The following is a 21,078-nucleotide window of genomic DNA, read 5'->3' on the forward strand; positions in this document are numbered from 1 at the left end:
CCGGTTTAAAATGGGAGGAGGAAGGAAGGGAGAGAAGCAACATTTGTCAAACGCCTACTAGTGCGCACTGTGCTAAGCGCTTCACAACCAAAGAAGAGAGAGCCCCGTATGAGGGTCCGGCGGCCCCAGTTTCTAGTCGTGGTTTGTCATTAATTTCCGGCGTTACTTCACCTCAATGGGCCTTGGTTTTCTCACCTGTAAAGTGAGAGGAGAGGACTCCATGGTCTTTAAGGGATATGATTAGGAACCCTGCTGGAGAAAGGGAAGGAGGGACGCGCACGAGAAACTGAGTGAGGGGAGGAGTCACGAGGAGGGCGAAGGCAAGCTAGAGCACAGAACAGGCACCGGAAGCTACCTAAACCTTCTGAAGCGGACGCTCTCTGAGATCTCGCGAGATCTCTCCGGACTGCTTTACCCCACGAAGCGCTCTCTGGTTGGCTGCCTTTCTCGCCCAACCTCTCCCCCTCCTTTCTCTTTTCTCCCTTTCCTCTCCCTCGGTCTCCTCTTCTTCCGTCTTTCCTCGTGGATCCGGCTCCATGAGCCGGAAGCGGAAGTGAGTCTTCTAGACTCTCGGGGTGTCGCCGTATTCGCGCGGGTGGTCGCCGTCACCTGAAGATCTCGCTTCGTCTACACCCTTTCCTGAGCCGCCGCAGGTGTTTCCCCGCCCCCTCCGGGGGGGCTTGGAGAGCGGGAACCGCGGCGCAGGATGAGCACCATGTTCGCGGACACCCTTCTCATCGTTTTCATCTCCGTGTGCACGGCGCTGCTGGCCGAGGGTGAGGGCGGGACCGCGGCGGGGCGGGGGCCGCATTCCGCTCTCTTGGGAGTCCCTCGCCCAGATTAGAGGAGCTGGGGGTCCTGACTGATTCGGTTCATTTTAACAAACGGTTTAATAAGCGCTTATTATGTGCACAACACTTAGCTTCCCTCGCACAATTTACCTGCACAGTATGTATAAAATGGGGAACAAGGGTCGGACATCAGACATTTGGGCTTGACTTCTGGCTCCCACGTTGAATAGCTGCGTGATCGTGGGCAAGTCACTTAACTAGAGTCTCAATTTCTCATAGCTACATATAAAAATCATAGAGCTTGTAGTGCCTGCTCCCAGGGAGTTTACGGAATAAAGTGCCGTGCAAATCTTAAAGCGTCAAATTAATACCATTTATTAATATAGTACATAGAAGGCCACTGACTAATGTCTGATTAGTCACTGGCAGATCCCTGCATGTATGCAGGAAGGAAGTGGTTGTGGCCAAGACTGAAGTGCTCTAGAAAAATTGGAAGAGGGAACTCTTACAACTAGAGGAAGTTGGGGGAGGGGAGACGATCAGGAAAGATGTTTGTGGAGAAGGTCCTAATTGAGCTTGGAAGAAAGATAAGGATTCCGAAAGGTAGAGTTTCTGCTTTTGTGTAGCCATGTAATATCAACACACAGATGATCTTTAGCTCTAACCTCTTATGCATTAAATTGGTACTTCTGATTTCCAATAGGACGTCTTCAATTGGATGACCCATAATAATGAACTCTTAGATTTGGAGAAACTTTTGAGCTTGAAAATGAAATTTCAAGTAGAGTAGTCTACGTTAGATGGAACTAGGGATATGCCAAGGGGAATATAAAAGGAGAAATCTAATTTGTATCTATAATTCACCTAGGGATTTGTTAATTGCTAAATATTTTTTCTTTCTGATGGTCTATTTATATGTTTTGTTGTTATATTACATTTAGAGATTACATTCACTTTGAGAGGTTTCTTGTGACAAAAGTAGAAAGATTAAAATTGATCATTCAGTGGCCTCATTTGAAAATAAATGGAACCTTTCATCTCTGTAGCAACTGACTCCTCACACCACTTTCTAATTTAAAAAAAAAAAAGTGAAATACATGTCCTCTAGTTCCCACTGGATGAAAAAAATGAAAAAAAAATTCTTGTAACAAATAGGCATAGTTAAGCAAAGCAAATTCCTTTAGTGGCTGCATAAAAATATCTGTGTATCATTTTGTACCTTAAATCCATCATCTCTAAGGGATAGCTTCTTTCTTCATAGTTCTTCTGGAATCATGAATAGTCATTGTTTTGACCATAGTTTTTACAATATCCAGAGGTGTTTGCTTTGATAGTATTGTAGAAATTATTCTGATTCTTCTAATTTAATTCTTCAATTTATAAACATTCTCGAAAATTTTCAGTTTTATCAAATTGATATAAATTGTTCTTGTTCTACTTACTTTACCTTAGGTTCATATGTTTTTCCACATCTTGTTGTTTCCTTATTTCTTAAAACACAATAGTGTTCCTTCACATTCATATAACATAACTGATATAGCCATTCATCAATTGATGAGCATCCCTTTAGTTTCCTTTTTTTTTTTTGCCAAAAAAAAAAAAAAAAAAATACAACAAACTACAACCAGAAAGCAAAAACTACTACAAAGCAGAAATTATTATTAAAAGTTTGTTACTGGTTAAAAAATAGATCAAACACATGAACAGATTAAGTATATGGCTTATGGAAACAAATGTTTCTAATATTCTACTATAATGGTACCAAACTTAAGGCCACTAACCAATACATAAGGCTTCCTGCTCTCTTCATATTGATTTTGAAAACTGTTAACGATATCTGTCTTCCAGTGTGTTTATTTTGTTAAGTAATTCCCAATTACATTTTAAATTTGGTTTCAGCCACATTTAGGAGGCATGTATAATACCTCTGCTCTGGTACTCCTTAAGCGTAAAGATCCTAACTAGTGTAACAACTCATTTTATGGCAAAAACAACTGGGAATATTGAATAGCTGTGTAAAAGAAATTAGATTTAGACCATTGTCTCACACCTTATTCAAAAATAAGCTCCAAAGATATAAAAGCTTCTCAATATAAAAGGACATAGTAAACAAAATACAGAAAGATGGAAAAACTTATCAAATCTATGGATGGGAGAAAAATTCATTACCAAACAAGGAATTCGTGAAGAATACAGAAGATTTCATAAATTGAAAAGTTTTTACATTAACATTTAGCAATTTTAAGTTTAAAAGTTTTTTTTAAAAGTTCAAAACAAAAAAATTTGCATTTTTTCTCTTGATAAGGATTTAATTTCCAAAATATAAAGGGAACTGCTACAAATAAGATTTTTCCATTACTAAATGATAAACAAATCAGAGCCACTTAAGATTAAAAAAAAAAAAAAAAAAAAACATTCCAAAACAACAGTAATTTGAGAAATGTAAATTAAAGCAACTCAGATTATACCTCAACCATCAGTGGCAAAAATCACCCCCAAAAATGAAACTGACAAAATATGGAAGAATTGTGAGGAAAGTAGATACATTGATATATATTGGTAGATTGTGAGTGGCTACCACTATTCTGGAAGTGACTTGAACTATACGTTGAAAATTGCTAAACTAGTCCATTACCATTTGACTTGGTTATATCATTGCTGGGTATATTCTTAAAAGAAATCAAAGAGGAAAAGGTCCTTTATGTACAAGAATATTTATAATAGTTCTCTGTGGTGGTGGCCAAAAAAAAAAAGGCACTGTGTAAAACCTGGTAGAGTGGGAAATGACTTGTATTAGAATCATGTACCTCATAAATGGGCTTAGGCCCAGAACTAAGCCCTGTATCCAATTTCAGTCCTCTTTCCACCATATAATTTTTTATTTTTGTAAAGGGAGAGAATGGGATTTGGCATTGATTGAGAAGGGTCTTCTAACAATTTCTCTCCTTTTCTATGATAATTCTGGTGTCTGATTGCAAACATGATAGGTGGAATTTTCCCTTATTTTCTTTTTAATCAAACTGCTGATACCGTGTCCCATGGTTTAGTCCCTTGTTATGATCTGAATTATTCTTCTCTAAATGCTTTCCCTTTTTTCTCATAGGAGAAGCCTAGAACAGAGTTTTACTAAATAGGAAGAATATGTGTCCTATGAAATACAAGTTCTCAACTCAAAATTATTTGATTTCTCTTTGTATTGCTATGATTTTCTCCCACCAGGTTGGAACTAAATGAATACTTATGCTATCAATATATTCTGTTAAGTTGTCTTGATTGAAAAGATGATTGATTTAATGTATTATTTTTGATGCTTTCAGGTATTACTTGGGTACTGGTTTACAGGACGGACAAATATAAGAGATTAAAAGCTGAAGTGGAAAAGCAGAGCAAAAAATGTGAGTATCATGACTTATTTGATTTCAGTTAAAATGTATCAAATTTTTTTTTTAATCTTAGGATAAAGAGAAAACTGGGGGAAAGGTGGCATGTTAGCATAAGCTCACTTAGAATCTAGTGCTAACTAGCTTCATTCCAAGATCCAGATTAGGGTACCTTATAGTCTCTGGAAGAGTCTCAGAACAGGTTTGTATTTATCTCAAAGAAGAAATTCAGGGGTACTGAAATATTAACATTGATTACAATGTAGGGATGCCAATGGAGTCACAGATTCTCAGTTGTTTCTCTCTTCTATGACCATCTGCCAGGCCAGACATTTTTCTGCTGAAATCCTTCATACCACTCTTGCAGCATTGCCTCTTTGGTAATGGTTAGAATCTTTTCACACCCACTGTGTATTGCTTCATTATTTAGTTCTTAAATATTCATCAGACATTTGATGTTCCTTTGTAGGTAGTAACAAAAGATCAGTAAAAGAGTACTGATGTAAAAAAAAAAAAATGGACCTTTGGCTTTTTTCTTTCTTTTTTCATTAGGTATTTTTTAAAAGTCTAATCTTCATTGTTCAGTGGATTCAACTAAGAAAAGACAAGTAAATCCCTTAGGCTACATAGGTCCTTTAGCTTTCCTAGCATGTCACATATACAAGTTCTTCTTGAGATCACTCCAGGTGTGGATGTATTAGGGTCTTGCTTTGGAGCCAGGAAGGATCTGGGTGAAGGGTATTTTATTCAGAAGAAACAGAATAGATGAAAAAGAGTAGGTTTTATAGTAGGGTTACATTGTATTTTAAGAGAAATTTAATGAAAATATGGAAGCCAGTGGGGAGGAACGTGCTAGAGAACATTTGAGTGAAGATCAGTGGAAAAAGAATTGCATATGTCATTAGAGTATAGTATAAACCACCTGGATGGAAAGCAGAAATAGATGAATTTGGGGAAAAAAGTTATAAGCTTGGCACAAAAACATGATATGATAATAGTAATAGAATACTTCAGTTATCCATATACCTGCTGAAGCTCCTTCTCTGGCAAAACAGAATAGCCAATAATTTTTTGATTTGACTTAATGATAATTTGATCCTTCAAAAAGTAGAGGAACTAACAAAGGGGAAATTAGATATTTGATATGATTATACTTGGGAGAAATTGGTTGCCAAGGCAGAATTGATGATACTTTTGGAAGAAGTAATGCTTGTTCTTTGACTTTGTGTTATAGGAGAGAAATAGTATTTATCCTGTTGATCAGAAGAAAAAGAGTTAGGATTTCATTGCTAATGTGCTACAGGAGAAATCAACCCAAGTTGGATAGGAAACTATCAAGAATTAAATTCTTAAAGACAAAAGTCTGAATGAAAAGAAACAACAGAGATTACCTGAAGCAACCAGTGAAAGTATACAGGAAATTCATCAAGGAAGTCTGTTATAGGGTGAAGGTTCTAGATGGCATAGTGGAGTGGGGGCAAAGGAAGAAAAAGACTGAGGAAAGGTTAAAATTGAGTGGAATGGGCAAAGACGTAGACGTAGAAGAGGGCTTTAATGTGGACTGGGAAGCAGAAGATAATCATTTCCTAAAAAGTCTGTTATAGGGTGAAGGTTCTAGATGGCATAGTGGAGTGGGGGCAAAGGAAGAAAAGGCCTGAGGAAAGGTTAAAATTGAGTGGAATGGGCAAAGACGTAGATGTAGAAGAGGGCTTTAATGTGGACTGGGAAGCAGAAGATAAGCCTTCTAGAATCCTGTAATAAAGGTTTTGGTGTGCTCTTCCCTCTCCAAATGCTAGGGAGCTAACAAGAGTGGTTGCAAGGTATTCATACAAGAGATCTGGTTTCCCATGGTCTCAAGTGAGTGTGGTACCTACCAATCCAGGAGTTGCATTTCCAGGATGATAGAAAGTAAGACATAAGTGGAACATGTTCCTAGCCTGATGTCTTAAGGCCATGGTCCAACCATGTCATTATTAATACTTCCCTCAAGAGAGTCCTGGTGTAATACTAGACCTTTGCCTGAGATTCTTTGCTTTCTTGCTTCTGGCAAGATATCTGACATCTGGGGGAGTGGACAACTAATGGATTTTTGACTTAAGTACTTCTGAAGGCTTTTTACCAAGTTGCAATCTGTGTTTGTGGAGGAATGTCCACCCAAACAAAATTCAGACTACAGATGTAGTAGGGAGAATATGGCTCAGGACCAGAGCTCAGCTCTGCTACTTTGTGACAAAGGGTAAGTTAAATTTTCTTTTTTTCTTTTTAATGGCAGAATACTTCCCCTCTCATTCTTCATTTCCTCTTCTGTAAAACAGTGAAAAAATCTTTGGTATTACTAGGATGAGACTCAAATGAAATTGTGTAGTTGAAGTGTTTTGTAAGTCTTAAAGTGGTATGTGGCAGCTCTTGTTCTAATTATTATTACATAATGATCCTCTGTCAGAGGATATTCCTGATCATAAGAGCATGTAGTCCATTCAGAGTCCCATATCTTTTTCACAAGAACTATTGCCTACCATGGGCTTCACTTGGATAATTGATTTGTTTTGAACTCAAGAGTAGGTTTTAAAATATTTCTCATTAAATTGCTTCTTATTTGCTTCAGCTTATGGTTTTACTTTGTCCCCATATTATTGGATTTTTACTCTTTCGTCTAATGTATTAGTTATAACTGTCAGCATAGTACCAACCAAAAATTTAATTAGCATGCTATTTATACCTGTAACTCATTGATTAAAGTGTTGAGCAGAACAAGGTCAGGACCATAACCTCCTATTTCACTAGAAATTTTCCTGCAGGGTGATGTTATTCCATTTATAATTCTTTGGGTTTTGTCACTCACTTTGTCCAGAATCCAATTCACTATTATCTAAACCTCTAGTTTATCATGAGGATATTGGGAAAGACTTTGGCAAATGCCTTATAGAAATCAAATTAGATCACATCTGTGGTTTTCTCCTCCCCTATCAGTTTAAAAAACCTGCAAAGTGAAATGAGTCTGCCTTGTTCTTTTTTTGTTGTTGTTTAATTAATTTTTTTTTTTTTTTTTGGATGCCAATTGCTTTTTTACACATTTCGTTCCAGTCATATCCTTTACCCTGCCCACTCTGGTAAGACAGTCTTTGTAATGAAGAGTAAAAGTAGAAGAGGGATAACAGTTAGGCAAACCAGCCAACTGAAACTGTTATCTCTCTCTGACTATATAATCATATTCCATGCTTGTGTCTCTTTGCTATAGTGAAGGGAGTGAATTGGCATTTTATCAGCTCTTCTGAGGCAGCTAGGTAGCCTTCAGTGGATTAAGCTCTGACCCTAGAGTTATTTCATATCTGGCCTCAGATGCTTAATAGTTGTGTGACACCGGAAAACTCACTTATCTGCAGTTTGCTTCAATGTCTTCATCTATAAAATGGGGATAATAATAACACCTGCTTACCAGAGTAAACACTATTATAAATGTTAGCTATTATTTTCTCTGAAAGCCTGGTCATTATTATTATATATCATTTAGGATTTTTGCTTTTGTTCTATTTACATTGTTGTAATTATGTATTTTGCTGTCCTAGTTTTTAATTCTGCTTATTACTTCATTCCATGTTAGTACATTTAAGTCTTCTATGTTTCTCTGAATTCGTATTTGTCTTCTTATGGCACAGTAACATCCATTATTTGTGTAAAACAAAGCTTATCTTGTTATCAAATTTGTGCTGGCTGTCACAATTACAGCTTTTCTTTGTAGGTTCTCATAAATCAGCTCTTTAATAATGAGTATTAAAATGAATAGTGTATGGGAATTGAAGTATAGCCCTCCCTCCTTCCCCCCCACCAATATAGAGGAAATGATGAATCCACCTCCCCTTCTTTGAAATGAGGGTCACATTTTTTCAGGTCTTGTCCTGGTTCTATAACTCTTCTAGCTGCTCTGAGTGATTATATCCACAAGCTCTTTCAGTCTACTGGGATGCAGGTTATCTAAGTCTGGTTACTTAAATTTAATGAATATAGCTAGGTGCTTTAAAAAAAAAAGTTTAAAGAAAATTGAGCAGACAAAATTCTTTGGCCTTTAGGAAATATATGTGAATTAATAGACAAATCTAACATAAGGAAGATACATGTTGAACCAACATAATGTAAATTACCAATCCTTTTAAACAGATGTCTTTTATCTAGATATGTAGCTCCATTCAGCAGATCTGTTTATCGCATTTTAATCTCTTTATTACAAAGGGTTTTGAATCTAGTAAAAAAAAAAAAAAAAAAAAAAACAGGTATTGGGCATGAAACCGCACTTAGCTTTCTTTTTCTGCTGCTTATCACTCCTCGTTGAATACTGTGATATCCAAGAAATTGGAGCTTCCAAATTCTTTTAAGACAACTTCTAGAGTAGCTTGTTTTGTCAAATGAGGAAGTGCTATACATACTTTCCTTACTATAGTGAGCCAGGGTAATGTTGTTAGACTACTTTTCAAATTATTCTCTGTAATCTTAAAATTCCAAGAAATATTTTATCACTTATGTGAAAGAATGTATGGGTCTGGATACTGCCTTTAGGTTTGGGATTCGAACATAGAAACACCAAATTAGAAGGATAGCATTATCACAGAATTTGAAAGTCAACTGGCTAATTGAACTCCAAAATCTCAAGATCTTGGTTTGCCAAAAGATTTAATTTCTGTTTATGTTATATTTTTTAAACCTTCCTCAACCTCCTGTTTCACTCTTCTCTTTTTAGGCAGCCAAGATAAATTCTGGGTAATTGTATCTTGTTTTTCTCTCAAAAATAACAATTATGATGAACAAAACTTTGAAAGTTTTAATTATGTTTATATTTATTGATGTCACTTTTTTTCTTGCTCCCCAGAATTACTTATGAAATCACCATTTATGTCTAAATCATTTATCCATTTTGACCTTATCTTGCTATGTGGTATGAGATATTGGTAAATACCTAGTTCCTTCCAAACTGCTTTCCAGTTTTCCCAGCAATTTTTGTCAAATGAATTCTCACCCCCAGATCTTGAATCTTGGGGCTTATCAAACACTAGATTACTATAATTATTCATTACTATATACAATAACAATATGACTTGAAATCTGGAACTTCTAGGCTACTCGTTAATTTTTTTTTTCATTGTTTGCCTTGAATAAACTTTTTGATTTTTTGTTCTTCTAAATGAATTTTGTTACTATTTTTTCAACTCTATAAAATAATTCTTTGGTACATTGGTATGTCACTGAATAAGTAAATTAAATTAGAATTGTCACTTATTGTTTTGACTCAGTCTATCCATGAGTAATTAATATTTCTCCAGTTGTTTAGATCTCTATTTTGTGGGAGAAAATTTTGTAATTGTGTTCATATAATCTCTGACTTAGTCTTGGCAGAAGGCCTCTCAAGTATTTTATGTTGTTTGCAGTTAACTTTAAATGGAATTTCTCTTTCTATCTCTTGCTAATTGGTTTTGTTGGTAGTATTTCAAAGTACTGATAATTTATGTGGGTTTGTATTCTGCAGTTTTCCTGAAGTTTAACTTTTTAAACTAATTTTTCAATTCATTCTTCAAGGGTTCTCTAAGTATATACTATTATGTCATTTACAGAGGATGTTAGTTTTGTTTTTCATTGCCTATTTTTATTCCTTTAATTTCTTTTTCTTGTCTTATTGCTATAGCTAGCAATTTTAGTACAATGTTGAATATTAGGGGTGTTAATGGACAGCTTTTTAAAATTCCTGATCTTACTGGGAACATTTAAGTTTATCTCTATTCCAGATAATGCTTTCTCTTGATTTTAGATGGTTACTACTTATCTTTTTCAGAAAGGCTATGTTGATTCCTATGCTTTCTAGTTTTTTTAAACAGGAGTGGATATTGTTTTTTTTCAAAAGCTTTTTCTGCATTTATTTATATAATTATATGATTTTTGTTGGTTTTGCTATTGACACAATCTATTATGATGATAGTTTTCCTAATATTGAACTAGTCTTGCATTTCTGGTATAAATTCTACCTGGTCATAGTGTGTGATCCTGGTGTTATATTACCTAATCTCCTTATTAGCATTAATTTAATATTTTTGCATTAATATACATTAAGGAAACTATATGTAATTTTCTTTCTCTGTTTTTATTCTGCCTACTTTATCAATACCATATTTGTATCACAATTTCTTTGCCTATTTTTTCAAATAGTTTATATTGTATTCACTGGATCTCTTGTTAATACATCTGGTCCTGGAGATTTTTTCTAAGGGAACTCAATATCTTTTTTCTAAGATAGAGTTTTTAAAATATTGTATTTCTTCTCCCATTAATCTGCAATTTATATTTTTGTATGTGTTCATTTCACTTAGATTATCAATTTTATTGGCATGTAATTGGACAAAATAAATCCTAGTAGTTGCTTTAATTTCATCTTCATTGGTGGTTCATTCATCCTTTTCACTTTTGATATTAGTGATCTGGTTTTCTTTTTAAAATCAAATTAATCAGTGCTTTATCTATTACCTTGTTCTCCCCTTCTCCCCATAAAACCAGCTCTTGGATTTATTTGTAGTTCAATGATTTTCTTACTTTCAACTTTATTAATCTTTTTTGTGCTTATTAGATTTTAAATATTCTTTTTCTAGTTTTTTGTTGTTTTTGTGCTTTTTAGTTTCATGCCAATTAATCTCATTCTCTCTTTTATTGACATATGCATTTAGAAGGTGTCACTAAAACTTGAGTTTTGAAGGAAGCTCTAGAGTTTTACCAGGTAGAGATGAGGAGAGAATTTATTCCAGGAATTGTGCAGACTTGGAGACAGGTTGATTAATATGTATAGAGAGAAAGCCAGTTAACTATAAGTGATAATGCAATCAATTTGGAAAGGGAGATTGGAGCCAGAGTAAAGGATTTTTAAAAAAAACAAGAGTTTGTATCTTTTCTGAGACGCTAATGCCTCCTCTAGAACTTAATGATTAAAAAATTTGATTTTAAAATATCAATTTGGTCGACAGGCTGAAGTTGAGTTGGAAAGAGAAGAGCCTTGTGACAATAAGGCTAATTAGAAAATTATTGCAAGGCAAGAGGTGAAGAATACCTTATCTAGGGTGGTAGCTGTGTGAATGGAGATAAGGGAGGGGATGGATGTCTGTAAGTTGTGAAAAGAAAACTGACTAAATGTGGGATATAAGAGAAAAGAAAGATTCAAAGATGATGTCACAGTTTATAAACTTGAGTGACTTGAAGGATAATGATCTCATGAACAAAAATAGAGAAGCTAGGAAGAGGGGAGGGTTTGGAAGAAAAGATAAGTTTTATTTTAGACATGTTAAGTTTAAGTTGATTGCAGAGCATATAGATAGAGATGTTTAGTAGGTAATTGGTAATATGGGACTGGTATGTTGAGTTAGATTGGCTATCTGTATAAACGTATGGCGGTTGGAGAAGGTAGAACCAGATTGGAGGGTGGCTAGTAGACCAGTTAGGCTGAGAACATAATGTGTATGAAAGGGAGTAGGCTGGAATTGTAAGTTTGAATCACATTGTTTAGGGCCTTGAAGCACAAGGAATTTGTATCTTAACTCATAGAGTCATTGATATTTTAGGGTGGAATGGGGATAGAAGGTGAAGGTCATATTTGTTTTAAGACCCATGTTATTTGACAAGTAGAAGGTAGAACTCTAATTGGAACTCTGACCTGACTCCAAACTGATTGCTCTTCCCAGTAGGTCACAGTTCCTCTTATTAACTAGATAGTTAATAGTCTGAAAACTATCACAAAATTTGGGCTCTAATTATATATGTCACTTTTCTGAAGATAATTATTTCTAGCACTTTTGCTTGTGGATTCTTACTTTCTCATATAGTTGAAGCCATCAAAAGATGATCTGGACATTGGTGCTGCTTTGTCCATTTTGTCCATCATTATGATTATAAAGAGTTAATAGTTTACTTTATCATAAGTGATCCTTTGTTTCTCTTAACTACTTTTGCTTTGTTGTTTTCAGTGGAAAAGAAGAAGGAAACAATAACAGAGTCAGCTGGCCGTCAGCAAAAGAAGAAAATAGGTAAGATTAGAATATGGTCTCTGCACAATAAATTAAATGCTTCAAAGATAAAAGTGGAGGGAAGATATATGAACAGAATTGATAAAGATAAGATATTAGTTTTGGTTTTTGCATATAATTGAAGGTTCTTTGTAGGATTGCTTCTAGTATATTTTATTTATCTTTGAGATTGTGGATTTGTAGTTAATTCTCATTTGGTTTTGCTGAAATACTAATGTGTGTTCTTTATAACTCTTAATTAGTAGGATTAAACCCTCCTAGAGATTTCATCTTGCGCTGTTAAGTAGTTTTGCAGTCTCATTGATAAATCTTCTTCAATTCAGCCATAGCTTTCACTGGCTAGAGTGGAGAACTTGGAGATATAGTTGATAAAACTGAAATTGGTGAGTGACTCTTGATAGTCTATTGACTTGTTTTAAGAGTCAAAGGTTTAAGGTGTGTGGTATTGTAAACAACTATAAAGAATGATTTATCAGCTAATCAGTATTTTAAGACAGCAGATAATAAGTGATAACTTTGAAGCTCTTAGGCCAAATGAAAAAAGGTTCTAATGCTCTACTTAGGATAATTTAAAAACCTTCTCAGCTAAGATTTGAACCCAGATCTACTCTTACTGTTTTGTCTGTTTTATCTTTGTTGCCTTTCTTGAATAAAACCATATAATTTAATGGTGGATTGTATACTATATGTAGCAAAGGGCCATTCAACATTGGATTCAGTGGCAGTCAGTCATGAGTCCAGGTTCTGGTAGGTCTATGAAGAAAAGGATTTCAGGTACAGACCTATCTTTTATTCTATTATCAGTCTTGTTAAGTTCTGAAAGGCTTCATTGCCAAGTGATGATTTTATGCTTTATTGGTTATGTGATTCATAAAGATCACCAGTAAGAGGTAGAAGGTTTTTGACCTGGGTCATTGGAGGGAATCCCACTCAAGTATTTCTAATTTGGATTATCCCTAAGCTTTTCTATTTCAAGAAAATAAACTCAAATCAATCAACAAGTATTAAGAACCTATTCAGTAAGCATTGGGGAATCAAAGCATGGCAAAAGACACTCCTTATTCTCAGAGTCTCCTGGGATCTACAGATTGCAAACTATTATAATAGTACAAGCAAGCAATAGACAGGATGATTGGGGATAATAAGTAGAGATGAGGCATTAGAGTTAAGGGGGATTGGGAAAGATTTCTTTTATAAGATAAGATTTTTAGCTCGGAAGGCACCCAGAAAAACCAGGATGTGGTGATGATAATAACTTAAATACTTGGGACCTGATGAAGTTACCAAGAAGAGAAAAAGATTTTATTCAGATTCTAGAGTCATCTCTCTTCTCCTCTTCTCTTCCTTCCCCTCATTAGAGGCTAGCATGGATGATGATGACAAAGGAAAGGGACTGAGAATGAGCGATCACACATTAAAGAGAACCAAGGAAGAATGGGGTCAAAAAAGGACACTAGAATTAAGGGGGATTAGGAAAAGGTTTTTGTAGAATGTAGGATTTTATCTAGGATTTGAAAGAAACAGATGAACATGGAGAGAATTCCACATATGAGAGACAACTTGTGAAAGTGCCTGGAATAGAAAACTAATAGATTCTTAGTACAAATTGAAGGATATTTTTTTGCCCTTCCCATAACTTGAAAAAGTATTTTGTCACTTCACAGTTATAATGGGCTTTGTATTTCTTGCAGTTTTAATGGTGAGATAAAGGTTGGAAGGAGGGAGAGCATTTGAAACCAAAAATTAAAAAAGAGAGAGAGAGGTGTGTGATTAACAGGAAAGAGACTATTATCATTGTTTTGTAGCATATGTTGGAGGGTTTGAGGTATAAGAAGACTGGAAAGATAGAGAGGGCCAGATTAGGAAGCGCTTTGAATGCCAAACAAGATTTTATGTTTGATTCTAAAAATGATAGGGAGTTACTAGGATTTATTGAATAAGGAAATGACATGGTTAGACCTGCACTTTAAAAAGCTGGCTTTGGCAGCTAAATGAAGGGTGGACTGTAATAAATAGAGATTTTAGTCGAGGAGATGAAACAGCAGGCCATTACTTTAGTCCAAGTGTGAGATGATACCTTGCCCTAGGGTAATGGTAGTATCAGAGAAGAGAAGGGATCATATTCAAGCATTGTTTTGAAAGTAAAAATCAACTTTCCTTGGCAACATATTGAATATTGTTGGTGAGAGAGAATAAAGAGTCAAGCATGACATTTAGGTTTTGAACCTGCGTGAGCGAATGGATGGTAGTGCCTTTGACAGTAACAGAGGAGTTAAGTCAAGGAGAGGGTTTGTGGGGAGAGAAAATGAATACAGTTTTGGTCATGTTAAATTTAAGATGACATCAAATTCAGGGTGTCCAATAGGCATTTGGAGATGGGATAGTAGAGGTTAGAAAAGAGGTCAAGGCTGGTTAAGTACATACTACTAGTTATCTGCTTAGAGATGATAATTTAATTTATGGAAACTGAGGAAATCATTTAATGAAATTTAATTTATGGAAACTGAGGAAATCATTTAATGAAATTATAGAGGGAGAAGAGAAGAGAGCTCTGTGGGCCACCAACATTAGTGGATGAGAGCTGGGTGAAGATCCAGCAAAGGAAATTGAGAAGTGGTCAGATACCTGTAGAAAGAAAACTTAGAAAGAGTAGTATCATGAAAGCCTAAGAGGAGTGAGTATCAAGAAGAAAAATGTCATCAGCAGTTCAATTGTATTAAAAAAAAAAAAAGGAATTCGCCTTTGTTTCTGTTGATTTTGGAAGCCAGACAAGCTACAACTATGTTTCTGATTAAAGTATTTGAAAACTTAGTATATATTTGTTTTAACTCTAGCTTTGATTCTTTTTAGAGAGGCAGGAGGAAAAACTGAAGAATAACAACAGGGATCTGTCAATGGTAAGAGCCTTAGACTTAAAAGCAGCATGCCACAATATAGATTCCCCTTTTATGCCTTTCATCCAGCATCCCATAGTTACCTTATTTATTTATATTTTAACAATGGAATTCTTGTCATATGCCATATTTTTTGTCATTTAGTTTTAAATGGAACATATATTATTATTTATAAAAATTTATTTTATTAAATTTATTAATCCTTTTAGACTAACTCACAGTTCATTAGTTGTCTTCCTTGCACAATTTTTGCTTCTTTTCCAATAGACTTTTTGTATTATTAAAATAGTGAAACACTTTTATCTAACATGACCCCCTGAGCATCATGTCCTGTTGGTATGAAAATTGGAGAATATTATAGTTTCTGTGTTTGCTAGTGCCTTAGTAATAGGTATTTTTGTTTTCATTGATAATTTTTTTTGTTCTAACATTTTCAGGATAAGAAGGAAGATTTCATTATCTATCTGTCCTTTTTAAAGGAGAACTATGTTTAAGCCTTTCTTTATAGGATGAACATAATGGCCTTTAAATAGTTCTGTTGTATAGTTTGATTTTCTAATCTAGTTTTTAATAGAACTTCAAGAGAGAAATTCTGAGTTGTGATGCCAGCTCTCATTAACTTGCTGAAGAATCTTCACCAACTCTCTTCATCTCCTTTTGCTTGAAATTCATGTTATATTAAATGAGAGAAATCCATTATATAATGGACAGTTGAAAACTTGGTCAAACTAAAATTTGTGTTTATTGCAATTGTAGTCTTTTTTTCTTGGTGATTGCCAACAACATACAGTAACTGTGACTCTTCTCATTGCAGGTTCGAATGAAATCTATGTTTGCTATTGGCTTTTGTTTTACTGCCCTGATGGGAATGTTTAACTCCATGTAAGTAATCCTTCTTTAAATGTTTCTGCTTAACTACTTAACTCATTTCCTTTTTTTTTTTTTTTTAACTTTTTCATTTTAATTCTAAAGAAACAAACAGTAATAAAGAGGTGAATATAAACTTTTTTTAAAAAATGCTTTTTTGTTTTGAACTTAATCACAAAATGAGCATTTCTATATATACAAGCCAGGAGACAAAGACAGGATTGTATATATAAAATCTTGAATTTCTTTTCTATACTGCTTGCCTTGTAAAGAATATAATAAATCCAATATGTTACTTTCAGAATTGTCTGTCTATGCTTCCTTCTGAATTTCTCCTCTCTGTGCACCTAAAAAAGATTTCAGTAGCTCTTTTTCTTTCTTTTTTTTTTTTCATAACCATTAATACTCTTCCATCTCAGAAGCAAAAGAAAAAACTTTTCTCTGAAATCATCTCATTTCATACAGTGCAATAATATCCTATTACATTCATATTATAATTTGTTTGGTCATTCTTCTAGTTGATGGGCATTGATAATCTCTTTTAGTTTCCAATTCTTTTTTCTGTTCCAATTTGGAAGTATATTTATTGGCACTCTCCCTCCTTTTTAATAGTCTCTCTCTCGAATCACCTTCCTTCTCTTTCCCCACCTCTTTTCCTGCTGAATTTCATCCCTTTTTATATCAGACTCTAGGTATGTATGCTGACCCCTTCTTCCAGGTCAGAGATAAGGTAATTCTGATTCTAAATTTCCCAACTTCCTCTTTACCCATCCTTTTTCTTTTCTCATTAAAAATTTTCAAAACAATCAATGTACTCTCAGATCTGCTTTTCTTAATTTCTAAGTATCCTTTAAGACATTATGGTTAGGAAAGGACAGTTGCTTGGTATTATCCTCTTATGAAAATGTCAATCATACAGTCTCTTTCAATTTTCTGAAATTTACCTTTCTGAGGTTTTTTTGGACTCTTGTGTTTTTATGTCAAAGTTCATTCTCAGGTCAAATCTTTCCATTAGAAATACCTCGAAAGAGTTCTATTCCATTAAATTTTTCCCTGTAGGATTATACTTAGTTTTTCAAGGTAATTTATTCTTGGTTGTAAGCCTGTATTTTTGGAATGTTCCCCTTTCTACACTTTCTATTTTCTACACTTTCCTATTTGTGTGACAGGTTGCTTCAACTCTTTTATCCCGTATTCACTGGGTGAGGGATTGGACTAGCTGATTTTTTGTTGTTTGTTTTTTAATTGCCCTACGCATCTCTAAATCTTCTGCTATGTTTACTGCAACATTTAGCAAAACAAAAAGTGTGGAGTGAAGGTTCAAAATATATTATCTGTATATTAATTCTCTCTTTATGTCTAGGAAATAGAGTAGAAGAATGATCTATATACATGGAAACAAAATGAGGCTTAGAGATCTAAAATAGCTTACTCAATATGATAATAAGCTTAGAGCCTAACCTAGAATTTTTGAATTTTAGTAAGTTTTTCCTTAGTAAGTTTTTTAATTATCTTGGAAAGTGTTATCTCTTTACCTAATTTAATTATACTCTATTGTAACACTGAACTGGGGATAAGAGACCTAGGATCTAGGCTAGTCCCTGCTGCTGTCTATGTGGCCATGTATGAAATGTTTGAACCCCAATTTTTTCATCTGTCAAATGATGAAGTAGGTTGACTAAATGATATCTACAATCCTTTCTAGCTTTAAAATTCTGAGTTGGTTTCTCCAAAGGACACTTTCAACTTGAATAGCTCTATGTCTCATCTTCATTATCAAAATTAAAAAAATTTTAATTAAGTTCCCTCTAGTTTTAGGATGCAATGTGTGTTTTTTTGCAGCTATTTTCTGCTAGCAAAAATGTCTAATTCATGAGCAGCAACTTTCCAGTGGTTTTGTTGTTTTTTGTTTGTTTGTTTTTTTACTTCTTCACCCTGCCTGATAACCACTGTCATTTATGTACTGTTTGTCTCAGAAAACATGCAGCACCTGAAATATCTATTCTTAGGACTAATATTCCTCTCAATTTGGAAATACATTTTTAACATTGATCTGGAGGACTTGGAAAATATATTTTTTGCTGGATAAGTCCCTGAAGAAATAGATTTTTATCAATCCCTTCATTTCATGGTTTAGGAAAGGGTCATGGAAATAATCCAAACTCTTCCTTTTATCCTTGTACTTTAATTTAGGTCTTACATCTGATCACCATTTCTTTGTATTTCAGAAATCAAAGAACCTAAATGTAGTCTCTGTCCCAAGAGTTCATCTGAACTTGGAATCTCCTCTGTCATCCAAAAATAACATTCATTTGTTTTTTTCTTCCTAGATTTGATGGCAGGGTGGTGGCAAAGCTTCCCTTCACTCCTCTTTCCTACATCCAAGGTTTATCTCATCGAAATCTGTTGGGGGAAGATTATACAGACTGTTCCTTCATCTTCCTCTATATACTCTGTACTATGTCTATCAGACAGGTGAGTATTTACAATCTTGACCTACCTTTATGTTCTGTGGCTTGATTTTTACTACCTTTGTGACCTTGAACTGGTCACTTAATATCCATTGTTCCTAGTAGAATGAATTATGACCTTATGATCCCAACCTATGAATGAATGAACAAAATAAGTGAATGAACGCTTGTCCTTAGTTCCTTAGATATGGTGCCTTCTATATAATAAGTACTTAACAAAGCTTAATTAATCTGTATTTATTGTTTCTACCTTTATGTAGCACTTTGAAGTTTACCGAGTTCTTTCTCTCTCTCTCTCTCTCTCTCTCTCTCTCTCTCTCTCTCTCTCTCACACACACACACACACACACACACACACATACACACAACACAGTCACATTTGATCTTTCCAACAATTTTATGAGGCTGGTCCTCTTTATACATGGGCATAAAATTTAAATAATTTACCCACAGTTACACAGATCATTAGTGTCAGAGGTGAAATTTGAGCTCCATTCTCTCCTGATGCTAGATCTAATTAGCTTTACACAATTGTTACGTCCCATGGTGATAAAGGAGCTTGGGCAATTTATCTTTGAGGAATCCTGGAGACATAAAAATAGTTTCCCAGTTTTTATGGAGGAGTACAGTAGATTCTACAAACTATATACTGATAAACATGATGTGGTTCTCAGAGTCTACCCCAGCTAGACTGTTCTTTGAATAGTAAAAGTACCCAAAAAAAGAAAAGAGGTAGGAGTCATTATGAACTGGCAGCCAAAAAAAGCCAATTCTGGTCCTCTGACTTCTGCCCTGGTTTAACAATATTTGGAGAATGGTATTCTGTTCTAGTAACGCAGTCTATGGAGGTAGCTTGTCACTGTAGAGTTGGGCTGTGAAGTCACAAAACCTTTTATGTCCTGCTTTTGTCACATGCTGGTTATTATATGGTACCCGAAAAGTCACAGATTCTCAATGATCTGGGCAACTCTACAGGACTGCAGGTGTAGAGAAGTGGCCAATCTGGTTTAGTATAGTGAAAGTGTCCTCATCTGACAACTTCTTATACCAGTGAAGTCACAGTCCTCTTCTTGTCTGGATACTACAATTTAAGAAGGGCAAAAGCATAGGAGGATAACTAGAATGATGACAGACTGCGATTCAGAATCATTTTGAAGAAGATGACATTTTTAGCCTGCTTAAGAAAATAATTGAAGGGAGTGGCAATGTAATTTCTGTTTCCAAGTATTTGAAAGAGCATTGTGAAAGAAAGATTGGTTTTAAATTCAGTTTAAATCTAGAAGGCAGAACCAGGAGCAATGAGGAAATGTCTCAAAGAAAGAAATTGAGGCTCTATTTCCAGAAAAACTTCCTAATAATTTAGAATTGTCCAAGAGTGGAGTGGAATTGCATTGGTATATGGTTCATTTTTACTCCTTAGATGTCTTCAGACAGAGGTCATATGGTCACTTGTCTAGCTCTCTGATAATAGAGATTCCATTATAGCACAGGTTGAATTAAATGGCTGCTGAGGATCCTTCCAGCTCAGAAATTTCGGGATCCCATGAACCAATCTCACTTCTTTTAGCCAAATTGATGGATTGAAAAAATATAGTGTAACTAAGTTTCATTGAGACATTTGAAGTCCATCATGGTGTTGTTGCAGATGATAATTCCAATAAATGGATATTGAACTAATTGAATTACTAGGTCCATTACATAGGTTAATATCAATAATACAGTTAGTACCAGTTTATAACAGTAGGTTGATGCCATTATGAACAGATTTCTAAGAGTTACTAGGGATTTCTGGCCTGAATCTAGTTTAGTTCAATATTTTATTCATAATTTGAGTGAAGACATTGTTAGAAGTTGAGAAAAAGTGTAAAGGGAATAATCTAGACCATGAATGACAAAACCAGGATCCAGAGAAATTTTGACAGGCTAAAAGACTGAATCTAATAAGATGAAATTTAATTAGGAATAGATATAGTCTTACACTTAGCTTCAAAAATTTAGTGCTACTAGAAGACAGTGATATACAATGGAAAGAGCACTGGCTCTAGAGTTGAGTTCTGCATTCAAATCCTTCCTTCATGCTAATGTGTACCCAGCCTTCCTGGGTCTCACTTTCAGGTAATCCAGTACTTAAACCATTAGATTTGGACATAGGAGTTTAAATATAACCTTAGAGCTTTATTACCTATGTAATCCTGAGCAACTCATTGAAGTTTTGTATGTATTAGCTTCTTTATTTTATAAAATGGGAATAATAGTACTTACCTCCTTGGTTTGTAAAGATTAGATGAGTTGACATGGAAAGCTCTGTAAACATTGATGTGCAACAGAATACCATTATTATTAGCTTTTGCTAAATGATAGACTTGGTCTCAGTGTCATTTGAGGTCTCTCTAGATCTCTGTTGATTCTAGATACAGATCTTAAAGCAAATACTGAAATAGTAACTTAACTTTTTTTTTCTGTGCAGTTTAATCATTTTATTAATAAGACCAATGCTTTTTATAAGAGTAGTCATCTGGCCATCTTATAGTGGTGATAAACTCAATTTATATGCTCTTCAGAGAATAGATGTCCCCATGGGATGGCAATCAGCTCAGATTAGTTAACACAGTGAGAGAGGAATGAGC

The 21,078-nt window shown here is 34.7% G+C and overlaps 1 protein-coding gene across 1 annotated transcript in view; it reads left to right on the forward strand.

Moving 5' to 3' along the window:
- Positions 1 to 584: 584 nt before the first annotated feature.
- Positions 585 to 21,078, forward strand: part of TMCO1 (transmembrane and coiled-coil domains 1) — a 29,717-nt gene continuing 9,223 nt past the window's right edge. Inside the window, exons 1-6 of the mRNA XM_051999106.1 lie at positions 585 to 776; positions 4,109 to 4,186; positions 12,160 to 12,219; positions 15,070 to 15,116; positions 15,928 to 15,995; positions 18,311 to 18,455. Coding sequence (XP_051855066.1) covers positions 707 to 776; positions 4,109 to 4,186; positions 12,160 to 12,219; positions 15,070 to 15,116; positions 15,928 to 15,995; positions 18,311 to 18,455 — 468 coding nt within the window. The 5' untranslated portion in view covers positions 585 to 706. The remainder of the gene's footprint in view (positions 777 to 4,108; positions 4,187 to 12,159; positions 12,220 to 15,069; positions 15,117 to 15,927; positions 15,996 to 18,310; positions 18,456 to 21,078) is intronic.

Source organism: Antechinus flavipes, chromosome 4 (assembly GCF_016432865.1).
Source record: "Antechinus flavipes isolate AdamAnt ecotype Samford, QLD, Australia chromosome 4, AdamAnt_v2, whole genome shotgun sequence".
In the NCBI taxonomy this organism is placed as follows: domain Eukaryota; kingdom Metazoa; phylum Chordata; class Mammalia; order Dasyuromorphia; family Dasyuridae; genus Antechinus; species Antechinus flavipes.